The sequence below is a fragment of the Sus scrofa genome, chromosome 12, assembly GCF_054392235.1.
Source record: "Sus scrofa isolate SSC_HxYL_T2T_F1_AM1 chromosome 12, Sscrofa_HxYL_maternal_Yorkshire_Landrace_v2.0, whole genome shotgun sequence".
Lineage (NCBI taxonomy): Eukaryota > Metazoa > Chordata > Mammalia > Artiodactyla > Suidae > Sus > Sus scrofa.
Genome location: NC_139394.1, coordinates 39,824,750 through 39,835,060, shown reverse-complemented (window position 1 = coordinate 39,835,060; position 10,311 = coordinate 39,824,750). Strand labels below are relative to the sequence as shown.

At 41.9% G+C, this 10,311-nt stretch overlaps 1 protein-coding gene across 6 annotated transcripts in view; it reads right to left on the bottom strand.

The window, feature by feature from the left end:
- Positions 1-329: 329 nt before the first annotated feature.
- PRR11 (proline rich 11) overlaps positions 330-10,311 on the bottom strand; it is a 32,713-nt gene continuing 22,731 nt past the window's right edge. For all 6 annotated transcript variants that reach the window (XM_005668999.4, XM_084985014.1, XM_084985011.1 and 3 more), the window contains exons 8-10: positions 9,327-9,386; positions 9,144-9,240; positions 330-3,919 (exon numbers count right to left, since the gene is read on the bottom strand). In XM_005668999.4, coding sequence (XP_005669056.3) covers positions 3,854-3,919; positions 9,144-9,240; positions 9,327-9,386 — 223 coding nt within the window. In that variant the 3' untranslated portion in view covers positions 330-3,853. The remainder of the gene's footprint in view (positions 3,920-9,143; positions 9,241-9,326; positions 9,387-10,311) is intronic.

Below are 10,311 nucleotides of genomic sequence, written 5' to 3'. Positions count from 1 at the left end.
AGCCACATCTGCAAACTACACCACGGCTCATGGCAACGCCAGATCCTTAACCCACTGAATGAGGCCAGGGATCAAACCCGAAACCTCTTGGTTCCTAGTTGGATTCGTTTCCGCTGCGCCATGACAGGTACACCAGTAGTTACTTCTTGAGGAAAGAGATTATGATGAGGGGAAAAGGCAGGGCTTCTAAAGTCACAGAAATGTCCCTTTCTTGGTGGTTACATGAGTGTTTTATGATTTGTTAATTTATATATTTATATGTCTTATGTATTTTCCTGTATGTGCTATATTTCTAGTAAAAAGATATTTAAAAAGATAAAGACCAGAAGTTTTGTACTATTCTTTATTTGAAAACATAACCAGATGTACCCCAGATGTTTGTATTCTCTGGGTGACATTCAGTCTCAAACACTGGAAGCATACGATCAGCAACAATTTCATGAAACCACAGCAGTTACAACAATTTAATGAAACCATAGCAGTTGCAGGTACAATATAAAGCCTGTTATAAAAATTAGCAAAAGATGTAAGAGAGAACACATTTCAATACTGGTACAATGGTAATAGCAGCTTTACAAATGTTTATTTGATTTTTTACAGCTTTTTTTTTTTTTTTCTTTTTACAGCCTACTGCATATATGGAGACTCTCAGGCTAGGAGTTGAATCAGAGCTGCAGCTGCAAACCTACACCACAGCCACAGCAACTCGGGATCCGAGCCATATCTGTGACCCACTCACTCTATAGCTTGCAGCAACACTAACCCACTGAGAGGCCAGAGATCAAACCCACATCCTCACAGAGACATTGTCAGGTCCTTAACCTGCTGATCCACAACAGGAACTCCTATTATGGAGTTCCTATAGCTTATTCATTTATTTATTTTTAGGTCCACACCTGAGGCATATACAAGTTCCCAGGCTAGGGGTCAGATTGGAGCTATAGCCGATGGCCTACACCACAGTCACAGCAACGCCTGATCCGAGCTGGGTCTGAAACCTACACCACAGCTCGCACCAACGCTGGATCCTTAATCCACTGAGCAAAGCTAGGAATCGAACCTGTGTCCCCATGGATGCTAGTCAGACTCGTTTCCGCTGAGCCATGACAGGAACTCCCCTTCTATAGCATTACAAAAAAAAAAAAAAAAGAACCTTTATCTCACGAGAATGATCAAATTGTTTAAATTATTTTTATTTATTTAAAAAATTTTTATGGCCAAGCCTGTGGCATATGGAAGTTCCTGGGCCAGGGATTGAATCCAAGCTGCAGCTGCAACTTGCAGCTGCAGCAGTACAGGATCCTTTAACGAGCTATGCCAGGCTGGGGATAGAAACTAACACCTCCACAATGATCAGAGTCACTGCAGTCACTGCAGCTGCTGCAGTCAAATTCTTAACCCACTGCACCACAGTGGGAACGCCTCAAATCGTTTAAATTAAATTGATATAACACAGCAGTTTATTAATACTATAAACATTACAAATGTCCTTATAAAATATTTTGTTACAAGTACTTGCTTTAATCTGTGATCATTCTCTTTAATTTACATAATATAAACATAGCGGCAGGTTAAAAATTTTACTAGAAGCAGATATATTTCTTAACTTCATTATCTGTTTCATTTTCATCCATAAGTGTAATTATAAATGTGAGTCTCATAAAAACAAAACACTGTTCCCAGGTCTGTTTTTCGTTCTGGTGATTTGGCACAAGACTCTATTTTGGGTGAAAGAGAAGCCTGCCTGAAGCCATAGTAGTGTCTACTGATAAGCAGACATGATTGACAAACTAGAGGCTTCCAGAAATACCTGGCAACTTCGTAGGAGACTAACTGATAGGGTTGCCAAATAAAATATACCATGACCAGTTAAATTTTAATTTCAGATAAATAATTTTTTTAGTATAAATATGTCCCATGCAATATTTGATATATATTTATACTTTAAAAATTATTCATTGGAGTTCCCATTGTGGTGTATTGGAAATGAATCCGACTAATAACCATGAGGTTGAGGGTGCGATCCCTGGCCTTGCTCCGTGGGTTAAGGATCCGGCATTGCCATGAGCTGTGGTGTAGGTCACAGACGAGGCTCAGATCCTGTGTTGCTGTGGTTGTGATGTAGGCCAGCAGCTATAGCCCTGATTCAACCCCTAGTATGGGAACGTCCGTATGCCTCGGGTACAGCCCTAAAAAGCAAAAAAAAAAAAAAAAAAAAAAAAAAAAATTCATTGTTTAGGAGTTCCCTTGTGAGACAGCAGGTTAAGGATTCTGTTGTCACTGCTATGGCTTGGGTCACTGCTGGGAAATGGGTTCAATCCCAGGCTTGGGAACTTCCACATGTCACAGGCACTGCCAAAAAAAAAAAAAATCATTGCGTAATGGGACATATTTATACCTAAAAGCTATTTGTTGTTTATCTGAAATTCAAATTTGATGGGGTGTCATATATTTATATTTGCTAAATCTGGCAACCCTGTACTAGCAGGAAAAAGCAAAATCCAGTGAGGTGTGCATGATAACTGCTATTGAATTGACAGGCTGCTGAGGACAGGAAGTCAGATCTTACAATGAAGCTGCCCTGGATTTCAGAGAAGCCTTGGTGGGCCACTGTGGAAAATACAAGGTTCATGTTGAGGTTGTCATGAAATATATATCAACTAAACATGCAACTAACATGAATGTGGATAACAGATACCAAAGCGAGGAAGATCTCAGACTTCAGTAAGCCAGATATAACTACCTACCTAAGATGCTAGAAATGATATTCTAATTTTTAAGGTCACATTGGATCTCTTGCTTCAAATCCTTCTGGAATAGTTAGATTTGGTTGGAGGATGATCTTCTTCTTCTTCTTGTTTGCTTTTTAGAGCCACACCTGGGGCATATGGAGGTTCCTAGACTAGAGGTCAAACCAGAGCTACAGCTGTTGGCCTACACCACAGCCACAGCAACACAGGACCCGAGCCATGTCTGCAACCTATGCCACAGCTCACGGCAATACCAGATCCTTAACCCACTGAGGGAGGCCAGGGATCGAACCCGAAACCTCATGGTTCCTAGTTGGATTCATTTCTGCTCTGCCATGATGGGAACTCCTGATCTTCCTTCTTAACTGCTTATCCTGAACAGAAATAAAACCTAGAGAGTCTTTCTTTTGGGGGGGGGTTAAGGTTGTAGCGCTTAGAGTGCATGAGCTTTACAAGCTGAGATGCTTCGCTTTTCAATTGCATGAGAATACCCAAGATGAATGGGCACTAAGTTATTTTCATAATGTCATAAGTGCACTTAGAGATTACAAATTAGAGTTATCTAGTTAAACTTGAACAACCTCCCCAACCTAAATTGAGTAATTCCAGGATAAACATAGCTTTTAGGATTGTGTTCTCATAATGATCATGAAAACTAGAAAATATCCAAAATACTCACTTTGTACTACAGTATGTGTGGGCTCTATACATATTTTATTTTATTTTTGTCTTTTTGCTATTTCTTGGGCCGCTCCTGCGGCATGTGGAGATTCCCAGGCTAGGGGTCCAATCGGAGCTGTAGCCACTGGCCTACGCCAGAGCCACAGCAACGCAGGATCTGAGCCACGTCTGCAACCTATACCACAGCTCACGGCAACGCCAGATCGTTAACCCACTGAGCAAGGGCAGGGACCGAACCCGCAACCTCATGGTTCCTAGTCGGATTCGTTAACCACTGCGCCACGACGGGAACTCCTATACATATTTTAATTCTTCAAATGAATTATATATTAATATAACTGTTTATATATACTACATAAGGATTGGGGTAATTTTATCTGTATGTTTTATGGATCATCACATGCAGTCAGGAAGAGGTGGCATCAGTTTTGTTCATCAGAGCTGCTTGAAAGTGGCAGAGTTTGAGTTGGGCTTCTAGGGTGAGCCAGCTATGAAAAAAAAACAAAAAACAACAAAGTCCCAATTATAACATGAATTATGTTCCTGTGACACTCAGCTTTCCTTCTTATTCACTAATAGGACCCAGATTTTATGTTTTTTTTTTTGTTTGTTTGTTTTGTTTTTTGTCTTTTTGCTATTTCTTGGGCCGCTCCCGCAGCATATGGAGGTTCCCAGGCTAGGGGTCGAATTGGAGCTGTAGCTGCCAGCCTACGCCAGAGCCACAGCAACTCGGGATCCGAGCCGTGTCTGCAACCTACACCACTGCTCACAGCAATGCTGGATCGTTAACTCACTGAGCAAGAGTAGGGACCGAACCCGCAACCTCATGGTTCCTAGTCGGATTCGTTAACCACTGCGCCACCACAGGAACTCCAGGACCCAGATTTTATGAAAAGCAGCAATGCATCCAGATTCTAAGAACTACCTTTTCCAGATTCCCTGAAATAATAAGTTCCTGGATATCATCTGTTTAAAGAAATAAAGAAATGAAGGGTGTAATAACCTATATGGGAAAAGAACATGAAAAAGAATGGATATACGTTTGTGTATAACTGAATCACTTTGCTGTACACCTGAAAGTAACACAACACTGTAAATCAATTATACTTCAATATAAAGTAAAAATTAGGAGTTCCCCGGTGGCCTAGCAGTTAGGGATCTGGCAATGTCAATGCTGTGGCACAGGTTTGATCCCTCGATTGGGAACTTCTACATGTTTCAGGCTTATCAAAAAAAACAAAATAAGGAGTTCCAGCTGTAGCATATTGGGATCAGCAGTGTCTTGGAAGCACTGAGATGCAGGTTCAATCCACAGCCTGGCACAGTGGGTTAAGGATCTGGTGTTGCTGCAGCTGTGGCTTAGGTTGCAATGCAGCTCGGATCTGATCCCTGGCCTGGGAACTCCATACACCATGGAGCAGCAAAAAAAGGAAATAAATAGGGAGTTCCTGTCCTGGGTCAGTGGTAATGAACCTGACTAGCACCCATGAGGACTTAGGTTCGATCCCTGGCCTCGCTCAGTGGGTTAAGGATCTGGCATTGCTGTGAGCTGTGGTGTAGGTCGAAGATAAGGCTTGGATCCCACATTGCTGTGGCTGTGGCATAGGCCAGCAGCTGTAGCGCCAATTTGACCCCAGCCTGGGAACTTCCATATACTGCGGCTCTAAAAGGATAAATAAATAAATAAATAAATAACACAATTTAATTAAATAAGACGAAGGGTAGCTTAGCTGGCACACTTTTTTGCCCTTTGCCCTTCTTATCTTGCCTACAATGTAGACGTGAGGCTTCAGGAGGTGTAAACATACTGTACCATAAGGATAAAAGTCACCCATAGAAGAACAGCGATGACATTTTGAAGTTGCTGTACCTGTTATGCACTACCTATGCCCCAAGGCAATATGCAGTAAAGAAAAATAAGCTCCTACGTGCTTAACCCTCAGTGGTAGGATTTCTGTTACCTGTAGCCAAATGCAAAACCTAGTTAATATGGGCATTTCAGAGTTAACGGAAAAAAGGAAGCCAAAGGACTGGGAAAAGCTATTCCACGTCTAACCACAGTTTTATTAGAGATATCCTCCAGTAAGTGGATTTTGGGAAACACAACATATGGCAGAGGTTTCATCTGCGATTTTTGATGTTGTTGCTCAATACGTGAGTTTACTGTTCATCATATTTTTCTTTGTTTACATATTACCCACCCTACTATAGTAGTTTTGGGGTGTGGCAAGGACCAAAAGGATTCTAGAGCTCAACAGAGGAAAGGAAGGGGGACTAGTCCTTCACTGAGGTCTCTGCCCTCTGCCCCTGCCCTTCACAATTTCTGGTGTCACCAAGGAATGTGATCTGGGGGTAGACTCCCATCAGATGCTCCAAAAAGGAATCTGGCTACACTTCCAGAGAAGGCCACATAGTGCCCAGGAGGACCAAGTTGATTGGTAAGGGGGAAACCTAGCTGTCCTGAAAAAGGCAGGGATTTTTTTTTTTTAACATAAAAAAAACTGTTTCATAATACTGTGTTTTGGGTGCAGAGCTTCAGATTCTTTCCCATTGGAGTTTCTGCTGTGGTCTAGTGGGTTAATGATCTGGCTTGTCTCTGCAGTATTAGTGCTTTGATCCCTGGCCTGGCACAGTGGGTTAAAGATCCAGCATAGTTGTAGCTGTGGCATAGGTTGAAAATGCGGCATGGACTCTATCCTTGGCCAGGGAACTTCCACATGCCACAGGGGCAGCCAAAAGTGGGGTGGGGTGGGATGGGGGTGTTCTTTTCCATCTTAGGTTAATACAGGGTATTGAGTATTAGTTCCATGTGCTATACAATAAATCCTTATTGTTTATCTCCTTTATATACAGTGGTGTGTATCTGATAATCCCCTCTCCCCGCTCTTCCCCTTTGATAACCATGTTTGTGGTCTATGCCTGAGTCTGCTTTGGTTTTTTAAATAAGTTGGTTTATATAATTTTTTAGTTTCCACATATAAGTGATATATAATATTTGTCTTCCTTGGCCTGACTTTGCTTAGTATGATAATCTCTAAGTCCTTCCATATTGCTGCAAATGGCATCATTTCATTCTTTCTCATAGCTTAGCAATATTCCATTGTGTGTATGTGTGTGTGTGTGTGTGTGTGTGTGTGTGTGTGTACTACATCTTCTTTATCCAACGGTCTGTCTTTTTTTTTTTTTTTTTTCTTCTCCTTTTTTTAGGGTGCGGCATATGGAAGCTCCCAGGCTAGGATAGAATGGGAGCTGCAGCTCCAGCCCTAAGCCACAGCTCATTGTAATGCCAGATCATGAACCCACTGAACAAGGCCAGGGATCGAACCCAAATCTTCAGGCATAGTAGTTGGGTTTGTTACTGCTGAGCCAGAATGGGCACTAAGGCACTAATTCTTAATGAGGGAATGAAAGGCGGAGTGTTAGGGTGGGAACAGTGTCTGCAGTGGAGTTTGTGGTGTGTCTCTTGGGCCAGAGGGACATGGAAATATAAGCTTCATAGCCAAAGAGGCCCACAGCCCTGTGCCCCAACACTCTAGCAGGGGTGGTAGAAGGATGGCTACCCCTCACAGATCTGAGGATAGAGGTGATTAGGAAGATAAGACATATAGGGTTTGGAAGAAACCACACAAGAGTCAGAGTTCCTACTGTGGTGAAATGGGGCAGGGGGTGTCTCTGGAGTGCTGGGATGCAAGTTCAATCCCTGGCCCAGCACAGTTGGGATTTGGGATCCAGTGCTGCTGCAGCTGGGGCATGGCTCACAGCTGTGGCTCGCATCTGATCCCTGGCCTAGGAACTCCATGTGCTGTGGGATGGCAAAAAAAAAAAAAGAAAGAAAGCAAAAAATAACCCCATCATCTCTCGAGAGTTCCCATTGTGGATTAAGAATCCGACTAGTATCCACAAGGATGTGAGTTTGACCTCTGGCCTCCACCAGTGAGTTAAAGGATCCAGCATTTGCATGAACAGTGGTGTAGGTGGCAGACACGCTCGCATCTGGCGTTGCTGTGGCTGTGGCGTAGGCCAGGAGCTGCAGCTGCAATTGAACCCCTAGCTTGGGAACTTCCGTATGCTGCATGTGCGGCCTTAAGAAAAGCAATAGGGAAAAAAAAAAAAAAGAAATAACACAAGGGTAGCTGATGCACAGGATTTTGGTGTGTGGGTCATAAATGTAGGTGACAAAAAGGAAAGTTGCCAAAACTTTTTCCTATCAGCTCTGCATGATCTGACTTCTAGCTCCATTTTTCATCTCTTGTCTCTTGATTACAGCCACACTGGCTACTTTTCCTTTCTTTCTTTCTTTCTTTCTTTTTTTTTTTTTTTTTTTTGTCTTTTTGCCTTTTCTAGGGCTGCTTCCCACGGCATATGGAGGTTTCCAGGCTAGGGGTCAAATCGGAGCTGTGGACACTGGCCTACACCAGAGCCACAGAAACACGGGATCCAAGCCGAGACTGCAACCTACACCATAGCTCACGGCAACGCCAGATCCTTAACCCACTGAGCAAGGCCAAGGATGGAACCTGCAACCTCATGGTTCCTAGTCGGATTTGTTAACCACTGCGCCATGAAGGGAACTCAACACTGGCTACTTCTCAATTCCTCAGATAGGCCGTGGTCCTTCCCACCATAAGACCCTTGCAATGTGCTATTCTTTTTGGCTGGAACTCTCCTCCCTGACATTGACGATGGTCTCACCCCATAGGTATCTTTCCTAGTTAATGCCTATTCATCCTTCAGGTCTCACGTCATCACTTCCAAACGGAATCCTTCTTGGACCATTCAGGATAGATCAAGTTCCTGAAAGGTTCCCATAGAACTTTGTCTCTTTCCTTCACAGAATGGACTTCAGTACAAAACTATACACATTTTGATCTATTTCCCCCACTAGACTGAAAACTCTAAGACAGTAGGTTGTGTCTGATTTGTTTGTTTGTTTTCTATTTTAGCTGCCCACAGCATATGGAGTTCCTGGGCCAGGAATCAGATCCAAGCCATAGATGCAACCTACACCACAGCTGTGGCAACACCTGATCCTTTAACCCATTGTGTCAGGCTGGGGATTGAACCTGAGTCCTGGTGCTACCGATCCCATTGAGCCACAGCGGGAACTCCTTGTGTCTGTTTTTACTTATCACTATATCACTGGTACTCCAGCACAATGCTTGGCGTGTAGGAGATATTTAATAATTACTTACTAATGAAATTAATAAAGCCAGACCTTCATTGCTAAAATGGGGATGATAATCGTAGCTATCTCATAGAATTCCAAATAAAATCAAATAAGTAAATAATCTAAATAAGAATGTGCTTCATAACGCATAAGGTGTCATTTTAAAATTACTATCATATTTCGGAGTTCCCGTCATGGTGCAGTGGAAACGAATCCAACTAGGAACCATAAGGTTGAGGATTCGATTCCTGGCCTCAATCAGTGGGTTAAGGATCTGGTGTTGCCGTGAGCTGTGGTGTAGGCTGCAGACGTGGCTTGGATCTGGCATTGCTGTGGCTCTGGCATAGGCTGGCAGCTGTAGCTGCGATTAGACCCCTAGCCTGGGAACCTCCATATGTTGCGGGTGCGGCCCTAAAAAGACAAAAGACAAAAAAAAATTAAAAATTACTATCATATTTTAAGAAAAATGCTTTAGATTATAATTCTAAATAAATTAATTTGAGGAAAAGAAAGTACATTCTTTTTTTTTTTTCCTAAAGGCTTACCTGAAACTTTCTCTTCAAAGCCCGGGTCATTACTGGGGTCAGCCCAGTTCCTGTTTCCATATTTTCTTTATTGGTAAGTGGCGTTCCACCTGGGCTCCTGGAAAAGTATGGAAAATATTAAGAGCTGTGTTTTATGCCAAGTTTTAAATGGATTTAGTATATAAAGTTAGAAAAGTGGATTACCTCTCTACATCGACTTTTCTAAGTAGTTTCCGGAGATCTAACTGGCTTTTACCAGGAGTACTGATAAAATAAAGGTAAAAAAGTTAAAGCCTGCCACATGATTTCTATAGGCAGCATCCTAGAAAGTAGTTTGTTATATTTGTTACTATTTGTTATAACTGAATCACTCGTACAGTAGAAGTTATCATATTGTAAATGAACTATACTTCGATAAAACAAAAAACAATAGAGGTAGATGCTGAAAGAAGCATAAGGTTATAAAATGATTCTAATAAGTAATAGTTTTTGACTTAGTAATCACACAAAGAATCCGTCTTAGGGAAAAATTCAACCATGCATACACCTGATAGACAAGGATGTTTATTAAGAGTTATAGAAATAGGAGTTCCCATTGTGGCTCAAGGGTAACAAACCCCACTAATATCCATGAGGATGAGGGTCTGATCCCTGACCTCCATCAGTGTGTTAAGGATCTGGTGGTGCCGTGAGCTGTGATGCAGGTTGCAGATGCAGCTTGGATCTTGCATTGCTGTGGCTGGCAGCTGCAGCTCCGATTTGACCCTTAGCCTGGGAACTTCCATGTGCTGCACATGCTGCCCTAAAAAGCAAAACAATAACAACAACAAAGAGAGTTATAAAAGTAAAAAATCATAAACAACCTAAATGTCTTAAAACAGGTTTTTATCTTTGACATTCACATATAAAAAATGTGTCTACTGAAGTCAAAATGATTCTTTAATTTTAAGTGAAATCGGGGAAAGTTTATAACATGTTTAAACGGGAAAAGCCACATCTGTATGTATGATATTGATTGTACACAGGCATAGGTACACACACATCATTTCTTTTATTCAAAGACACACTAGTTTTCATATTGCATTATTTCCAAAATTGTGCTGCTTTGAAAATCCTTGATAATATTTTTCTCCCAAAGCTGTTATTAAATCAATGGTGTATCTTATAACAAACAGTCTCATGAAATGGA